A 20,021-nucleotide genomic window follows, 5' to 3' on the forward strand; every position below is an offset into this window, starting at 1 on the left:
AATTTTAAACGCATACACTGATACACACTCATCCCCCCCTCCCTTTCCAAACGCCTTCGATGCTTGTCCCCTCCCGGTGTTGTGCCAAAAAGTGATTGCCGGTGTTCTGAGAAACCATCCTACTTTGACGTCCTACCCGTATTATGATTTGACGGTGACTTGTGACTAAACCTAACCCTACCCTTAACCATAACCCTAACCATAACTTTTAAGAAGTATTGCGGATGGGTGAGAGAAAAAGAAGTTAATTTGGGATTGGTGTTCTGCACATGCGCGGCGGCTGCGCAGAAACATTGGGTAGGATGTTTTTTGAGGTAGGATGGATTCCCAGAACACCGGAATTGTGTTGTTTGTGTCACTGTAAGTATAACCCCCTGCACTGTGTCCAAAACATGTCTGTGTGTTCTGCTCCCGTGGTCCACCCGCATCGTGTCATAACAAAGAGACAACTCATTTTAAATTGTATTTTTGAGAAATTTGTTACTAGCAACTTCTCACAAACAAACACATTTGCTGAAATTGTTGAAGTGGACTGAAAATCGGTGGCAACAGGAACGGTAACAAACAAGTCTCACACTCTTGAGTCCAATCAATTAAAATGTCCATGACAGTTTAATCGACAGTTTAATCGTATTCCTGCATAATGTGAATGTGACATAATGTGAATGTGAATATAAACAATAGGTTTTTTTTTTAAAGTAATTACATAAACATCGATTAAACTGTCATGGACAGTTTAATCGATTAACTGAGAAATTGTAGAAAAAACAGGAACCTGTAAATATTTGGAGTTTAGTTGGATGAAATACTTTCATCATGATTTAATCATCAAACCTGCTGTTGGTTAATTTTCCTTTGACCATCTAATTGAGTATTTGGTTCAAGACTAAGCCACTGTGGTCAAGGCAAGTTAATACCATCTAAACAAGAGTTCGGACTGTGATCTAAATGACAAATTTTCAATGTACTGCAAAAACAAACAAGAAAACATTAACAGCATGTGTCAGTAAAAACATCAACAAACCTCCAGTTTGGTTGAAGCGCTGCTTTAAATTATTAATGGAGGAAAAAATGCAGTGTTCCTCTCCCAGTGCTGTGTATCTGCTGCATCGTTCATCCACTGCTGTTTGGGTTCAGCTCTCCTGGTGCTGCTGTCATAACGAATCATCTGAACTTCATCAATCATCCCTGTCATGGACTCTGGGGACTCGGGGTCCATGAGCAGTGTGCGCTATTATATTATTATTATTATTATTTGGTGTGTGTTTCATCTGCACTGCTACTGTTCTGTCCACATTTGTATGTAGGCAGGTGTGTGTGTGCATGTGTTTTCTGTGGCCTAGTCACAGCCACCTTCAGGCCTGGTGGGTGTGGCCCTGCTAGGGGACTGGCCACACCCGAAGTCCTTGCCACACACCTGCTGCTGATCTGGGCTCGTCGGGGGAGCTATTTAGGAGAGCGATGGAGCTTCCACCGATGTGGGATTATTGTGTTAGACTTCACATCAGTCTTCTAGTTTAGTTTTAAAGTCAGTGAGTGTATGTCTGCTGGGATTAAGTGTTTTAACGGCTGTCTCTATTGTTTTCCTCAGGAGGAGTGTGGGACAAGAGAGAGCAGTGAGCATGGGGAGTGCAGAGACACAGGAGCAGAGAGCACTAAACAGGGACTTTTTGGGAAGAAGGCACGACACGGGAGTAAAGGGAGAGCACGGGGATTTATTGTCATTTTCGCACTGTAAATAAACAAACCACTTGCAGTGAAGAGTCCACCGTTCTTTGTCCTCCTTTCCCCCACATCCCCACGGCTTGCCCTGGCAAACCGTGACAATCCCAAGTGTAGAAATACTTCATAGAGTGGGTCACTGTAAGAAATATTTAATGTAGTGAGAAACAGCTTTAAAAATCAGCACATTTTCAAAATAAAAAAACTATACCCACATAGCAAGCAGGTCTGGCCTGGATCTGGTGTGAAGCCGGCACTGCTGGCTGACTTCTGGCATGATAAGACGTATGTCATCCAGGTATGGGCCAAGCCTGGCATAGATGACACTGTTTATGTGATGGCATGCCACATCTGGCCCGATTGTGGTTTGGTGTATGTGGCCCGGATCCGGCATCAAGCTGGCACTTCTGACTGACTGGTGTCATGGCAAAGTGTATGTCAACCAGATGTGGGTCAGGTCTGGCAATGATGGCACTATTTATGTTCCTATTTTCCTATTTTAGTTAGGAGACCCAAATGCCATGTTGCAATACTACACTGCTGTAGTAGCCAACGTTTCAAATACAGGTTTGACAGGTTTGTAGTGTACACTATACAAAACCTAGTGACGGTTTACTCATTTTTGCCAGTGGGTGGCTGTAACTCAGGAGGTAGAGCAGGTCACCTACTGCTCAGAAGGTTAGCGGTTTTATCCCTGGCTCCTCCAGTCTGCATGTCAAGAGTGTGAATGTAGTTAGGAAGCACTCAGTTTAGAGAAAGCGTGTGGTTGGGTGAATGTGACATGTTGTATAGACCACTTTCAATAATCTGGGAACGTGAAAAGCGTTGTATAAGAATCTGTTCATTCACTGTCTGAACAGAGTTTTGTCATGTTACTTTTGCACTATTATGCACATGTTTTTATTACATGGCTTAATTAAGGTACACATTAGGCTGACATCTGGGGCCAGAGTTGAAACTCTTCTGGGCCAGCAAAGGAGCACCAGTGTGTCTGCAACTGGCCTTGTGCTGGCCCATGTGTGGGCCACCTCTGGCGAACCAGATCTGGGCCACTAAAGCGCCGTCATCCTTTGCGGTATTTGGCCACGTGTAAGCACATTGTGTGGGCCAGATCCAGGCCACACCAATTTTGTTATGTGGGTAGTGTCTCCTCTATAAATACAAAAATAGATTTATGAATCAATGTTTTATCTTTTCAGATTATCTTATATTAAAAACTTACATTTTGTAACTACAATATTGTTTTGTAAAAACTGGTGTTTGTAGGTCATTTTGATTTGGTTATACTTTCATGATGCATCAGTAATGATTTACAGTCCTTATTATGGCATTAACCCGACCACAGGCTGCCAATAAATATTTTTTTTAGTATTGTGCAGATTACAACTGTTTCTTTCCCTTTTTGCTAATATTACACTTCTATACCTTACACCATAAAACATTATGAGCAGCTTAAATTTTTCTTCTTCTACAATTAGAAATTTAATTTCAACAAAAATAATTTGTAAACCAACACTCATTTAGGTTTTGATGTTTGTAGCTGTTTGTAGGCTTTCTGCAAACAGCTACAAACATCAGGGACCCAAACCAGCCCTCTCACGGCCTGTTTTCCCTCCAACATCTGGAAAGAGGTGACAGAGCATCAGCTGCAGAACCAGCAGGATGCTTGAAGACTTTGCACTAACAATCCTTATTTTGGATTTGTTATCGCTGTATTTTATTTCTTTTACTGATCATTGTAGCGTAGAGGCTGGTGAGAAGCAACATTTTGTTGAAGCCTTTGTACTTCTGTAAAAAAACAACACCAACAACAACAAAAACAAACAAACTGCGAAATAAAAATAAACTTTGAATCTTGAATATGTGCAAGCCAAGAGTCTGTTTAAAGTAACACCTGAGCCACCTGAGAGCAACACTATCTCTAAAGAACAGTTTCATTTTTATGAAGCTTACCTGCAGACACAGACGCTGTCCAGTAAAGAAGCAGCATCATAAACGTCCTCATTTTCAATTCAATACTCGCAGTATAAGAAGAAAAAAATAATACAACCGTTTATTGTTTTAATTTTGCCACAAAATGAAACTACAGCCTCTGAGTCCGCACGTGCAGTGACTCCTCTCTGACCAATAGGAATTCAAAGCTGGATGCGCCTCACCAGTAACCAGGCAAAATGGGAGAACCGAGGTTTATTTATTTACTAATTTATTTTGGAAAGTGAAACGCTTCAGGCAGAAACAAAGAGCTAGTAGCGCCTAATCTGTGATTAGAGACCTAAAGTGATGTAGTGATTAAAGACACATACCAATCATGTATATTTGTGTCACGGCTGTTATCACATATTTTCTGGAGTTATTTGTACTTAATCATATTCTTACTAATTTCATTTTAAAAGTAGTTTAAATTATGCTCATGTTTACACAACTATGCAATTAACCTTGAGTTCCCAGAGTAATCCAGATACAAATATTCATCCACCCACAAATTTAGCTTGCAACCTATTCCACCTGATTTGGGACAAGAGACAAGGTACACTCTAACAGGTCTCGCCCAGAGAGAGAGAAAGAGCAACCATACACTCTCACATCCACACCTATGCTTCATTTAATCACCAGTTAACCTAAAATGCACGTTTTTGGAATCAAGTCAAAGTGAAAGAAGTGTAAAAGAATTGTTCCACAAACTAGCATCCAACAATATACCAAAGTAAAAACACGTTTTTACAGGTAAAAGTCTTGCAGTCAAAATCACGCTTAAATAAAAGTCACAAAGCACCAACATAAGTAAAAGATTTATATTTATCATTGAAGTTTAAGAGATTATTGATTTGTAAGCAGTATTTATACTATAAATACTGCTTACAAATAAATTTTAGACAGTGTTATCTGTTTGAGGTCCATTAAATACAGTTCAGCAGTTTAAAGCTTGGCAAACCACAGGGGTCACCACCTCTGTGTAACCTGAGAGTTTGTGACATGAAAGCCTGCACACTGAAAACATGAGAAGAGGTCAAGATCAGATAATGCTGACTCTTTAACTAGAACATACTCAGAGGTGTCATGTGCTTGTTACTGTTGTATTTCATGAGCTTATAATATGATTTAAATTCCTGAAAAGTCAACAAAGCTGTCAAATATAAAAACCAAAGCAAAAAAGAAAAGATTTTATTTCTAAAATATTGGGATAGACAGACCAGAGAAAAACACGTAGTGATGAAAAACGTATACACTTAATAACTTTGGGTAAGGTTAGACACTAAATGCTGCAATGTGAGGAGAAAGCAGTCAGAGTAAAGGTGCCCGATATTCAGAGATTCTCATATTTTATCTCAGAAAAGCAGCAAAGTAGCCAGTTCAACAGAGGTTGTTTTCAGCATTATAACATGATGATGATGAACTAGAGCTTTAACTATGTAGAGAAAATGAGCAGGTTTTTAAGATGAATTCAGAGAACGTGAAATGTCAAAGAACAAATGAACAAAGTGAGTGATCTCATTTAGCTTCCAGCAACATCACATCTTTTAAATTTGAGATTTGCCTCTTTATCTTTTAATTTACCTCCATATGTAAACTTACAGCTTCTGTCATTCTTTAATTTCTCCTGTCTTTAAAGTGGGAAGAAGTATATTGTGCTTCTGACATGCTTTTCACACCAGAACAAATGAATCCACCCAAAATCAGACAGAGTTATGATGCATTTTGTGTTTTTATTTTGAGAGATTATAAAAACACAACACACCTCAGGTTGTGTTTCTTTGTGACCCTCCTAAACTTAGATTCACACAGCATCACCCTCACACAGATACATGCTGGTGTGTGTATAGTCACTGTGACACACCCAGCTGATGCTCTTCTGGGCTGTGACTTGCAAACAAAGAAATGACATAAGCCTCAACAAATCAACTGATCATTCACGGTGTTAGAGCGCCGCCACTGGACTCAAACAGCACTCCATCTGTGCCGCTTTCTGAGAAACCACGTGATGACTCTGTTAGGTTTCGTGTTTGTGTTTATGAAGCTGGATCTGGTTTGATTTGCAAGCGTTGGCACACAAACAAAGAGGCTGTTATCTAATTTAAGCGCCAGGTCGTCAAGGTTTTTTGTCTTCCTGGTTTTGCAACATTGCTGCAATGATAAAGAAATGAAGCTAATAATGATTAACATGAGAAAACTTTAGCAATGTAGAACTATGTATGTATGAAAACACATAAACCACAATATTTAAGTATTATTGCCTGAATCCAAGGGTTACAGACATAATATTATACATTTGGAATATAAAAACAATGTTGTATGTTTTGGGATTTTAAGACTTTTTACTAGTTCTGTTTCTCTTGTCCTCGTCTGACATTTTTTATTTGTTTTTTGAGTAGGATTTGCCACAATATCCAATATATTTATCTCTCTCTCGCTGTCTCATTTATAAGATTTGGATTTCTGAGATGTGGGTCAGCAGCAGAATTCAGTGGGTGGTGGTAATACACCTGACTGTAACAAAGAAGGAAAAGAAATATATCTTTATTGTTTAGACTCCGCCACAGTGAAAATGAAACTGCCGCATGCGCAGTAGCTCCTCTCTGACCAATAGGAATTCAAAGCTGGCTGCATCTTAATAGTAACCAGGCAAAAAAAGGGAACTAAGGTTTTCTTTGGAAAGTGAGACTTATCAGGCAGAATGACCTCAGAAACAAAGAGCTAGTGGTGTGTAGTCTGTGGGCTCTGTGTCTTTAACCACTACGTCACTGTAGGCCGTCTAATCCAAATCATGTATATTTGTGTCACACCAATTATCACATATTTTCTGAAGTTATTTATACTTAATCACATTCTTACTAAATCCATTTTAAAAGTAATTTAAATTATGCTCGTGTTTATACTCATATACAAATAACTTCCCCAAGTAATCCAGATGCAATTATTAATCCGCCCACAAATTCATCTGGAAACCTATTCCAGCAAAATCAGCTGGAATAGCTGTGTGTCCTTCTCTTTCTGCAACGTTGCTGCAATGATAAAATAATGAAACGATCAATTCCTAAAATCAGAAATGTTGAATTTTATTTAAAAAAACAAAAAAAAACAAATAAAGAGGCAATATTTATGTATTATTGTCTAAACCGAAAGGCTACAGACTGGATATTATGTATTTACATATAAAAATTAAAATATAATGTTGGATTTTAAGACTTTCTGTTAGTTCTGGTAGTCTTTATTAAATAAAGTATGAGTTTACGTGCCAACACATGCCAAAGAACCCAACCCCTCTAAAAGCAGGTGGGCTCCTTTTATACTCTACCTGATTCAGGCGACCATTCTGGAAAGCACAAGTCTATAAAGTGTGGTGTTCCCAAAAGGTTGATTCTGTTCATCTGGACGTAGAGTTTTCAGTGGGAGAAACATTTCGTCACTCATCCAAGTGACTTCTTCAGTCTCAGCTGACTGCAGGTTTCCCCAATCTTATAAACAGTACATTTACACAATAGCTGAAACCAGCCCACTGAAGGAACAATGGGCTGTGAGGTCAGTTCCTTCATCATATGCAAATTGTCAAGTCTAGTGTTGGTAAACCAAATGGAAAAAAATAAACATCCACAAAAGCAAACATCGAACCACAATACGACACACACACACACACACACACACACACACAATACTTTTGTCACAAGGACACTTAATGGACTGGAGCTGGCATCATTACACCTAAGCTTACTGAGCTACTATCACAAGTTAAAGTGTAGCTAATCCATTAATATTTGGGCTGGATTCATGAAACTTTAGCTAAGTGTACATTTTATTTTAAAAAAAAAAGTCACAGAAATTTGGATTATTTGGGATTTTTGAAAAGCAAAAGTACAAAAAGGAGAAAAAGAGCAATGCAGTTTTACTGATATATAAACAGAGACACACCCACCAATGTGTTAAAAACATAACCCACACAACCCTCCAGAATCTCAACTTGAACTAAACTCTAGAAGAATGAGATTCAATATGTTTTGGACCAGAGAGCAAAGCTTCATATTTTCTGGGAGAAAATTTGCTCCAGGCCCAGGAACATCAGCAGCGCCTGTACAACAGAGGGGCTAGACTCAGTCAAATTTCATCCATTTGGTTTGTACCAATTTGTCACACTTCTGTTTGGATGAGTCCCTGCCACCTTCCAGCACCTTTTAGACTGGGTGCTGCACCCTCACGCTGCATATTCTGTTACTTTTTGGATTATGTCATCATACACAGTGACACCTGGGCAGAGAATGTGGAGCGGGTGCAGTCCTGGAGTCCCTGAGGCAGGCGGGTCTCATGGCCAACCCAAAGAAGTGTTGATGGAGGGAGGTACAGTATCTGGAGTACCACTTAGGAGGCAGGCAGGGCATCCCAAGACCAAAAAGGAGGTGAGTCACTTCTTGGGGTTGGCTGGTCAATACCCCCGGTTTGCTGTATACTGTGCTAGAGACAGCCGCTGCAAAGCTGCACAACCAAAAGAGTGGAGACAAAAAAATATATAAACATTGAACCATCTTGCAACGCTGTGTCCGTGGGGTCCTTTGTCACAAGGACACTTAATGGACCTGAGCTGTCACTATGACACCTGAACTTACTGAGCTACTATCACAAGTTATATTGTATCTAGTCCATTAATATTTAGGCCGTATTTATGAAACTGTAGCTAAGTTTACATTTTATAACAAAAAAGTCACAGCAATTTGGATTATTTGGGACTTTATTGACAACCAAAGTACGAAAAGGAGAGAAAGAGCAATGCCGTTTTACTGATACATATTCTACTAATTAATTTTTTAAAGTTTACAGACGAATGAGGAAAACCTTGAAAAATCCTGAACTATAAGCAGAAACACATCTACCAATGTGTTAAAAACATAACCCACACAACCCTCCAGAATCTCAACTTGAACTAAACTCTACAATCAAAAACCCTCAAAACATGTCTTAAATCAAACAACAGAGAATAAACATCATCTTCATTAATTAAGAAAAAAATTCAGACATACAGAAAAATCTTTTAAGGTCTCCTGGAATTCAACACAAGATTGTCTTTTAAATCTAATTTTACGAAATACACAAGTAAACATGTACAAAATTTGAAAAATATTATGATTCGTTTATCACTGAGAGTGAGGGAATCTCAGCATTCATGAGTGATGCAACAATTTACAAGAAAACCCCAGAAAAACTAAACTATTGGATTTTTGAGTGAAGATGAACATACAAAGGCTTAATTATGATTGTACTACAACTGCTGTGATGATTCCATTGCTTCATGTCTTTCCAGGCGGTCACATCTTTGTTAAATCTTTCAAAGAAAGACTTTTTTAAACTGAAAACAACAAATTCAGAATAATTTCGTTTCACCATTATGATGTTTATGTTAAATATTTGCCAGCTCATTTTCAAACTTCTTGATTAACCAGCATCTGCAACTATATTTTAGATTTTTTTTTAAACAGATTTTATGATGTGAACAATCAATGAATTCTAGTTTATGGAGAAGAATGAGCTGAACCACATCTTCTTTCAGCTCCACTGTAGGTTTATCCATAAACCTACAGAGATAAAAAAAGAAACACAATAAATGTTAGGATTGTTCAGATCCACAAATAACCTACTTACAGTTTCATTAAGATCTAAAATTCTGATTCAATCGAGTATTTACTTCATATGTTTCTGAAGGGAATTAACACATTTGTTTTAATTTTGTTAAATCATTTCATGAAACGTTATTTTGAAAGCGTCTTTCTCTTATATGATTTAAAGTTATACTAAAGCACTTTTTTTTGGATATATTTAAACAGGAGATTTTACTACAGCCAGTATTTTACATAAGTTTTAAAAAGAAAGCTAAAACATGAGACACAAATATGAAGTAACTCACTGTGTGCAGAGCTGTTTGTGGTTTAGGCTTGAGGAAGCATTTGCTCCTGGCTCTCTACAGCTATAGGTCAGAAACACAATGTTAGTCCACATCCTGCTCACATCTGTCACTTTTACAACAATCGAACACAACAGGAAACAGCCCTGAAAGACTGTTTAGATTAAAGTGCAGAAACCCTTTTTAATTTAGTGTAGACAAGAGATTAGAGAAAAGGGACAAAGTTTAACTTACGAGATGGTGGACGTTTCTCTGAAGTAAAAAGGAAAAAATGCATCATTTTAATAATTTGTTATAAATGTTAACACAATTTTTTCACGTATTATACAAGGCGTGAAACATAATTTCATATTTTTATTTTGTAATCTGGACAAAAGCATTAATTTAATGTGTAAAATTAAAAACATAGACACTGGGCTTACTCACTAATGTGTTTATAGATATATTCTGACTTTTCCCACAAAATGTGCTCATGTTAAATTTATAAGTAAAGCGACTGAAGGTAGAGAACGTACACATTTCTAATGCAGGTAAAGGTGTACCTTAGGATGTGTTTGTTTGGCAGAGTTGATGGTTAAGAAAAGAGAAATAATGTTTGGCGTTCAATAACTGAGTTGGTGGTTATTTTGTTCCCTGACACAAACTGTAGCTCAGGTGTAAAAAACAAAATAAAAACAAAAAACAGAAAAACCACAAAGACAGAAAGAAAAATGATGCAGAAAAAAGTAAATAACAGACAAGAAGAAAAAGTGAAGTAACTGGACAAAAATCTACAAGTGCAGAGAAATGAAGGGGCAAGTTATGAAACACAACGAGCATGATTAATGAATATCGTTGTAATATATTGAGGATTTGAAAGAGTCTGATCATCCTGCTGGCAGAGAAAGTGTTAAAATACTTAAATATTAATCTGAGGACTCAGCTTACACTGCTTTTGGTTGTTACCTGTTTAGTCCTGTGTGCATTCTTTGTTTTCTTTTGAAAACTGTTAATAATGACTTCAATTAAGTCATATTACTCTTACTATCATTATTATTGTTTGCACTATGTCATCATTGTTGTTGCATTATACAAGAAAAATCCAGGAAGTTTGTTTCTCACCTGTCCTCTTTTTGTAAATAATGAATGCGATCACAGCGATGGCAGCAAGAACGACCACAGCAACAACAACAGGGATGATCAGGGAGAAGGAATTTCCTGTGGATCACAGAACAAACAAAAGGTGAGAACAAAAAGTTTCCAATCAGATAACAATCATGCACAATAGCTTCGTTTATGGTCACTAAATATTTGTCTCACTAATTTTTGTTTTCATTCCAACAATAAAAGTTCTGCCATTTAATTTAATTTCAATACATTGCCAATAAATTTGAACATATGTTTCAAAATATACATTTTCCCCCATTTACTATTTAATCTTCTAAAACTGTCCATTAGTCAGATAATCAGTGGCCACACACGAACATGTTTTATATTCATCAATGTTCAGCAGGAAAAAATGTGGTGGAAAAACACAACTTGGTCTAAACTGATTTAGGTCTTAAAATTATTCTGACAGAAAGAATATCAAAGATACTCGCAAATTTAAATAAACAGTGAAAAGACAGCAAAGTGGACAATAATTTAAATCAGAGCGCTCAAAACTTTAAATGTTAATATTTATTAAGAAATTAACAAATCAGTATCAGTATTAAAATATTTAATAAATCTGTATACAATGGGGGAGGAATTAAACTTTTCATCAAACTCAAATAAAACCACATGAACTGCACGGTTTTTACAGTAAACTAAATGCGTGTTTCCTACCTTCATCACTTTTACCCTTGTTGGTTTTGATCTCTGATTTGTCCAGTCTGGTGACGATGTCCTCGTTCACACCAGAGAGCTGAAACACACATCTGTATCTGTGCCAGTCTTCAGGTTTGACTGATGATACATCCAGGTCAACACTCATCTGGAAGGTCCCGTCATTGTTGGTGAGAATCTCTCCTTTGTTCACACCCTCATGAAGCTCCACTCCATCTTTTTTCCAGAACATCTCGGCTCTGTTAGGATAGAAACCTGTAGCGTGGCAGGTGACTGGAGAGGAGGAAGACTTCTGGAGGAGAGACAGTGAGGGACGAACTGGAGAGATATTAAAATTATCATAAGGAGTGAGAAGGATGGACAGGATTAGAAATGAGTATATCAGAGCTAAAACTGTGGAAGATGATCTGCTATGACGACCAGGAGCAACTTTAAAAGATTATTATTATTATTATTATTAAAACCATACCAATGTCTTTTGATGTGATGTAGTTTATTAAATTAAATTAAATTTAAAAAATGTATCAAAAGGCCACGCAAAGTGCAATTATATTAACCCTTTCACACATAGTGGTCACTACAGTGGACAACTATTCAAAGGCTGTTGTATTTGTGTCAGTGTTGATGGTAAACTTGCACATAAACCACTACATTGGACACTGATGTGTCACTCCATAGGCAGGGTTATAGTTGTTATAATTGTTACATATATTGTTATACTGTTATAAAATATTTTTAAAATATATTTTAAAATATATTTTTGTTATGTTATAGTTTTTACACAGTGTATATTAATTATTCATTTGTCAAATTCATAAGTCAAAATGTTTGTTGTACAACTAAGTGGACATGTAAAAATACTCTTTGAAAATGAAAAGCATATGTTTAAAAAAATGAAGTTCAAAAATCTTTTTTTCATGCCTTAAGATGAATAAAAATACTCAAGAAAAAAAAGCCCTGATTGAGGTTTTCATAATTCATGCATATAAAGGTTAATTTAATATCATATTAAGTAATAAACTGAGACATATAACTTTTGGTTAACAATCTAATTCTGGTCATAGATTTTACCTGTTTTCATCAGAGAGCTCCTCCCATAGTTCACATACTTCTTCAGCCACTCAGGACAAATCTGGGTGAGGTAATTCTTATACTGTGTGATCAAAGCTTTGTTACTGTCCCACTTCGTCTTTGTCATGACAGCCTGTTGTTTTGGAGCGACCCACGTCTCTGTCTTCAGGTCAAAGCTTATGAAGTCCTCTCCATCATAGCCGTCTTGGCGATATCCATTCACGTCACCTGTTTCTTCATCCCATTCACAGCCGTACATCCGCTGGACAATGTGAACACCTGACAGAAACACAGAGACAAAGACTGCAGTGAACCAGAGAGAGGCTGCACTAAAGTCTTACACTGACACAGAGACGTGATCAACATATAGAGGATCTACATTTATGGCTGCTTTTGTCTCAGTGGAAGATTTTTAAAACAAATCATCATTAACAATGTAGATTTTACAGAAAGACACTGGGAAAAAACAGAATTAATTTTCTCCCGTTAGCACATCTACGTCCTGCCTGCAGAGATATCACTGCACAGGTTATCTATGCTGCTGTAGGTGGAGCAACTTCCTGTGAGCTGCAGGATCAGACAAACACACTAAGCTGGATCCTGAGCAGCCGACACAGATCCTGATTCTAGATTTACTTTCCATCCTCTGAAACTCTGCAGCCGTCATCAGCCTGTGAGAAACTAAACACCAGACTGTCCTGAGGTTTTTCTAGAGGTGTCTGTTTAATATGATCATGTGACATTAATCTAATCTGGAGTTCTACTTACAGTATTTCAGGCTCCAGCAAATGCTTCATGTCATCATTGATGACGATGCAAGAAATAATTTTTGATAAATCAGTTAAGTTCTCTGGTAGCACGGTGGCACAGTGGTTAGCACTGTTGCCGCACAGCAAGAAGGTCCTGAGTTCAATTCCACCATCAGGCCGGGATCTTTCTGTGTGGAGTTTGCATGTTCTCCCCGTGTTTGCGTGGGTTCCCTCCGTGTGCTCCGGCTTCCTCCCAGCGTCCAAAGACATGCAGCTTGTGGTGATAGGTTAATTGGATAATCCAAATTGCCACTAGGTGTGAATGTGAGTGTGAATGGTTGTCTATCCCTGTGTGTTGTTCCTGCGACGGACTAGCGACCTCGCCTCTCGCCCTATGACAGCTGGGATAGGCTCCAGCGCCCCCCACGACCCTGAAAAGGATAAGTGGAAGCGAATGGATGGACAGTTAATTTCTTGTGCTGTGACCTGACAAAAAGGTGAAACAGGTTCCCCTAAGATTTTACAACCATGTTGTCATTTTTATTACATTTACTAAGAGCAGAGGACTGAAACAATAACTCAGACCTTAATTCGACTCCATGCTGGGACACTTTGGTGTTTTTCAGCGCTGTGACCAGATCAGATTTTGCACTAAAAATATTAAAACATTCATGTTAATGATATTATTGGATGTGTAGCACAAAGATCTGTGAGCGTCTTTGAGTAGGAACCTGAGCGCCGCTGATGCTGTGATGAGAGCCGACAGTCTACAGGTGAGAGCGACACGAGGAGTCATTCCTGCTTTTAGAAAATCGCTGCTCTCAAAGCCACGAGAAAAGCCTCGGTGCATCATCACAGGTATTTTCTTTATATGAACATGTGGAGTTACACACCATCTAAGTTCAAATTCCACACTTTTCCAGCCCGTTTGGTTAATAAATTATATTAAAATTGCTAATCAATAAATCAGGACGCTGTGAATGTCCATGAAAATCTCGCAAAAACACCTCCTTATAGGCGGCAACAAAGTGAATGTGGGATGAGCTGGTGTTGTCTGCACTCCTTTGATTGGAGTGTAGATTAAGTGGAGGAGAAACATGGGGAGGCCCTGCATGAGTCAAGAAAACGCTCACAGCTGTCACTGAGAGAGGTGGGCGGGTCGATCCAAATATCGATAGTATTGATACCAACACTGGTATTGGTTACGGATCAATACTAGCATGACTGGATTGATTCTTTGCTTTTATCCTTCAAGTTCAGTATGTAGCCGCTGAACTGTGTTAATTATTTCTGTAGTGGGGATTCCCTTTGTCCAACCAAACATCCTACAGCTTAAAATTCACAAGCCACTGCTGCACTGTGGTAATGTTTTGTATGCAGGCAAAAGACGTCCAATTATCAAACTCGAAAGTTGCATTTTATTGTTTATTTTTCCAGTTTGGAAAACAATAACAAAGATCCATCTTTGTTCCTCCCCGCTGCTTCTCCTGCTCTGGTAAAAAACCATAGGCCCACCCCAGTGCATTCTGGTCCTATACCAGTCCCTTTATTTATATATAAAAAAAAAAGACCTTACAGTTCTTCCTGGCTGACTTAGCAAGATAAACAACAAAACAAAACAAAACAAAGCAAATATTAACCTACAAATAAACTTGCAAATAACCCAAAAATATAAACAAACCAACAACAAACACCAACAAATTTCAGAATAACAAAAATAAAGAATAAATAGCTCCAACAATTTCTTTGGAAGAATAAACCTCAAACATGCACTATGAAAAATGTCCAAACCTTTTTGTGTGCTTTAGAGACAGAATTTACATCACAGGTCTCCAAAAAACTGAGTTTCAAAAAGCATGAAAAGCTGAAAAGTGTGTTTTGTTGTGTCAACTAATTACTGTGGAAAGTAACAATCACAGTGATATAGTGGTCATGGCTCACTACTCTCCCCCAATTAGCTGCCTGAATAACTTGAAATTATTGGAGCTGATATCGACAATACTGCCCCTGTTGAAAGTGTGAATGTTGAATGTTTTTGTTGAAATGTCCAGGCAAGTATATACATGTTAAATGACCAGATATACCTGTTCAAATAGCGTCAATTAACTCACAACTATATGATAATTCTTCATAACTAAACAATAAGAACAAGTAGTCTGATGTCCTGTGATCATTATGAAGCTATAATTTGAAATACAATAACACGTTAAGTTTTTGTACAAAGTATCGGTGTCGGATCAGTATTGTTGATACCACCCTGAATATTACATCACTAGTCACTGAGCGCCGGAAAAAGCAGCTCAGTGATCCGCCCAGTACGCTGTTATTTTCCGCCGCTCTTAAATGTTGCGTAGATGAGTGACCAAAGCTGTGTTTAATGACCAAAACAACCCATGGGTTTTTTCACCGCTCATAGGGAGGCTTTCTGGAAGGGTTCTTGCTGAATTTTACGGCGTCCTGATTTAACAACACCACCTTAATAATCAACCTTCAGCCAGTTTATGGGAAAAGTGAGACATTTTAACACTTTACTTTCCTTGATTATATTTTCAGGTTGTTGTTTATTAGTAAAAAAAAAAAAAAACCATTAAATTTTAAATCTGGGACCAAAAATATTAAACATCGACTGAAACTCATATTTACGGTCTTATTTTTAAATAGGACAAAAATCAGTGTAAAATTTAGAGAAACTGTTAACTGTTAAACGTCTGTCTGTTAGTTTGTGTTTCTTATTTTTGGTCTGTCTACTTCTCACCAAACTGTTGTCCTATTGAAGTAAAACTAAAAGTTAAATATTTATTTATTTCCCACAGAGTAGCTTTAAGTTTGTCACCGATTTATTTATGGAACCTCTGCTAATGAAAGATAATCCTGAAAACATTTCCTCATGAAAACGGGCTGAATGTTTTATTTTCATGCATTTAGTTAAATTCATTCATAAAGAGGCCGTGGACAGTGAACGGGTCATTCAGCTGTCTCTACTTTCAGCCAGAGGCGGAGGCAGACATATGATACACCCGGGGCTTAGCCCTAAAGGGTAGTATGCATGTGGGATTGGGGGGGGGGGGGGGGGGGGGGGGGTGTTTAGAAATGACTGAAAGATTAATAGGCTCTGTTTTGAGTTTTGTTCGAAAAAGAATGACTTCATATTGGGAAAAATATATATCACATATGCAGGACACCTTAAACTAGTTTTTTAATTAAGCAGCAAGGCAGAACAAGGTCAGGGCTGTATCGAGGACTAAACCCCAATTCAACCAGACCCAGAACTGATCCGGAATTAAAACAGGACTACAACAGTTCAAAATCAGGACTACTGAGGACTTAACCAAGACAGAACCAGAATCAGAACTAGATGATAGTAGCACTAAAAATCATCATAGACCTGCACTACACTTATTTTTTTAATTCTACCAAAGTACACTATGTAGATTCACAAAAGTTTATATAATTGTTTAGCCTTGTTGTGCAAACAAGCCTGCATAACTTAATAAATATAGAATTTGAAAAATAACAAACCTAAAAAGAAACACTAAGTACGAGATACATGAGGACCTATGATACGGTGATACTTTTGGTAAACAACCATTTGACTGACATGTGTGTCTCACCTGCTCTTGTTCATCTCTGTTCTGTTCCTCTCTCTCCCTCTTTGTGCTGACAATCATCAAATATACAGTTGAAACCAGATATTTACAAACTCTTCAGATAAAAACACAACACTTTTATAATTGTAACATCAAATCAGACTAAATGTTTATTTTTTTAGATTGATAAATATAAAAAACATATTTGTTAACTTTAAGAGTAAAGAGAGAAACTAAACTATCTGTATTTCTTAATTGTAAATGGCACCAAATTGTATTCAAAATTGAGCCACACTTATGGAGCTCCACAATTCTTTTTCTTGTGTTTTGGTTGACATCTCTTGATTTTCCCATGTCACAGAAACAGGCTCTGTGTTTTGCCTTATATGCATCCACAGCTGTGCCACCAATTCACTCACATGGACTCTACTAACCTATCAGAAGCTTCTTCAGCTCAGAATGGAATCGTTTTGAGTTTTCTTATTAATTAACAATAAACTTAGTGTATATGTGCTCCTAAATTTGATGAAAGTGATAAAAAAAAAAAATAGACAGCTCCCTCTTTTTATTCTGACATTTAACTAATTCAAAAGATATTTCAATATTTATTTAACCAAAACAAAACGAGTTTACTCTAAATTGATGTTGTACAGTAAAAAAATGTTCTTGTGTTTTCCCTAAAGTGTGTGTAAATATCTGGTTTAAACTGTGAATATACTGCTGTGTATTGAAGTTCCTCTTGTTTTGCATAGAAATATACTGAACAGCATACAAAGCATAATAAATAAAATAACATCTACCAGAGTTTTTTCTTTGAAAGAAGCCCCTTATGTCCATTCTTGTATATCAGTGCATTACTGAAACCGATTTATTTAGCCGTGGAGGGTAACAACTGAAAATATGAAATAAACACAGACTCTCTAAAGAAACAGCATTGTTGTTGTTCGGCTTTTCATTTCGCCATTTGTTGATTCACTTGAAGAGCAAGTAACGTAATATGGGTCAAGTGATCAGTTTGATATCAATCTTTCGTGATACACCGTCATATTTACATTATTTGTACAGTACAAATGATTTGCTTTGGTACCTGGTCGAACTTCAGTTCTCCTCTGTCTGCCTGGCTCCGTTTCTCCAACAGCGCACTGGCAGGCAGCAGCTCCTCCCGCCCCCTCGCTCAGTCGCTTAGTGTCTGAGCTCGGATCATACCAATATTAGGGGGGATTTACGCACAGTCGTAAATTCCCACAGTGTACACTATGTGCTTCGAATATTGTGTGTACTTTTTGTTTTATACAGTTGTCAGCCAGGCATCTAACTATGAAAAAATTACACTCCAAAAGACCCCGGGCTTCTGACAAAACAACCCGGGCTTAAGCCCAGTAAGCCACCCGCTCCGCCACTGCTTTCAGCCTGTTACAAAGTCAACCCTATTTGATTCTACTTTTTGTATTAAATATAACATTATTATTATTATTATTATTATTATTATTATTATTATTATTATTATTATTATTATTATTATTATTATTATGTGTTTAATGGAATCTGGAAAAACTGTTGTCATAACTGTGACATCACAGCACATTTAACATCTCAGCTAGATGATAAATTATTTCATCCTAAGATGCTGTTGATGGTGTCTGACATATTTTCTTTTTCTATAATTTATTACAACATGTGATTATTTGTGAGGGACGTCTGAACTGAGACACGGAGCGACTTCCTGTGAGCTGCAGGAACAGACAAACACACTAAGATGGATCCTGAGCAGCAGACACAGATCCTGATCCTGGGTTTAAGTTTCCATCCTCTGAAACTCTGCAGCCTCCTATTGTTCTAAAAAAAAATCGTATAACTGCGGGAAAACTACACACCGGACTATGTTGAGGTCTTTCTAGAAGCTTCCACTGAAGGAGAGTTTCAGTCCAGGATTGTTTTTATTAAAAGTCAAATATTAGTTCACAATAATTGTAAAACAAATACATCTCAGACTGATTATTTAGATCCTGCTGATTTTCTGGAGATTAATTTCTGAATAATCGATTATTAAGAAATTGCAGCAAAAACAACCATCAAGGTTTCAGAGGCAAAAAATCCTAAATATAAACCGAAAACTTCAAATATCATGAATTTATCTTTATTATTTGATTATTGTACTGTAGTTCTACATTCATTATGAATTATTATGTTAATAATTTTAATCTGTAATCTGAATGAAACATTTAATATGTGTGCAAACCTGTTTACTACTGTAAACAAAACACACTGAAAACATTAACAGCAAATATCAGTAAAAAATTAAACATGAACAAACCTCCAGTTTGGTTGAAGCGCTGCTTTGCAGTGTCAATGTTGGCTTTGAAAGACTGCTGGGAACCCCAACAGTTTGCAGTCTCTCTCTCCCAGTACTGCTGATCTGTGTTCTTGGCAATCCAGTCCTGTTTGGGCTCAGCTTTCTCCGTGTTGCTGTCATAATAATCAATCTGAACATCATCAACCATCCCAACAACCACAAACTCTGGGAAGTTTGGGACTTGAGAGGATCCAGTAAGGAAATACTTCAGCGAGTGGGTCACTGTAAGAAACAGTTAATGTTGTGAGATCTCAGGAACACAGACTTATAAATTCTTTTATTTTTTAAATAACACAATAAGAAAAACTACAGCACATTAAGGACATCCTGTAATAATCCTGCTGTCCCTTCAATAAACACAAAATAGATTTATGAATAGATATTCAGTGGTTAATGTAATTTTTCTGATCCTCTTTTCTTCAAAACTTCAAATTCTAGTTTGAACCTGATTATTCACAGAAAGTTTTAAAACTGGTGTTTATCCTTCAGTTTGGTTTAATTCAGTTTTCATGATTGATGGTTTGAACTCATTATAGGTTTTAATTTAACTATATTTTTATTTTGTTTTCATTGTTAAACAAAATACATATTATTTTTAATCTGTTTTGCTTTTGTTACGCAGCATGACTTCTGAAGTGAGTTGTTCTCTTTTGCATTTCAATTTTTGATATTTCAAATTATATGAACTGATTGAAGCATATCGATGCTTCTTCTTTGTTTATATTATTTTTATAGATTTTTTTAAGCTTAAAATTGTTACAGAAAGTTTTACTTCCAATATCTTTGATCGATAATATTATCAATAAAACCAACGCTAATGTTAGGTAACTATTATTTGGGGAATATTATCT

General features: G+C 37.0%; 1 protein-coding gene across 2 annotated transcripts in view; it reads right to left on the reverse strand.

Annotated features, from left to right (window-relative positions):
- LOC146643229 (class I histocompatibility antigen, F10 alpha chain-like) overlaps nucleotides 1-20,021 on the reverse strand; it is a 63,260-nt gene that overhangs the window by 25,803 nt on the left and 17,436 nt on the right. The window contains exons 3-9 of one of the 2 annotated variants that reach the window (XM_085396616.1): nucleotides 19,132-19,392; nucleotides 12,482-12,760; nucleotides 11,426-11,728; nucleotides 10,706-10,801; nucleotides 9,839-9,856; nucleotides 9,608-9,667; nucleotides 8,420-9,278 (exon numbers count right to left, since the gene is read on the reverse strand). In XM_085396616.1, the coding sequence (XP_085252742.1) occupies nucleotides 9,630-9,667; nucleotides 9,839-9,856; nucleotides 10,706-10,801; nucleotides 11,426-11,728; nucleotides 12,482-12,760; nucleotides 19,132-19,392 (995 nt within the window). In that variant the 3' untranslated portion in view covers nucleotides 8,420-9,278; nucleotides 9,608-9,629. Of the gene's footprint in view, nucleotides 1-8,419; nucleotides 9,279-9,607; nucleotides 9,668-9,838; nucleotides 9,857-10,705; nucleotides 10,802-11,425; nucleotides 11,729-12,481; nucleotides 12,761-19,131; nucleotides 19,393-20,021 lie in introns of those variants that run through there. The other variant, XM_085396617.1, reaches the window with a different exon arrangement.

This window comes from Rhamphochromis longiceps, linkage group LG22 (genome assembly GCF_057381845.1).
Source record: "Rhamphochromis longiceps isolate RC_006_pf linkage group LG22, R_longiceps_female_GT1.1, whole genome shotgun sequence".
Classification (NCBI taxonomy): domain Eukaryota; kingdom Metazoa; phylum Chordata; class Actinopteri; order Cichliformes; family Cichlidae; genus Rhamphochromis; species Rhamphochromis longiceps.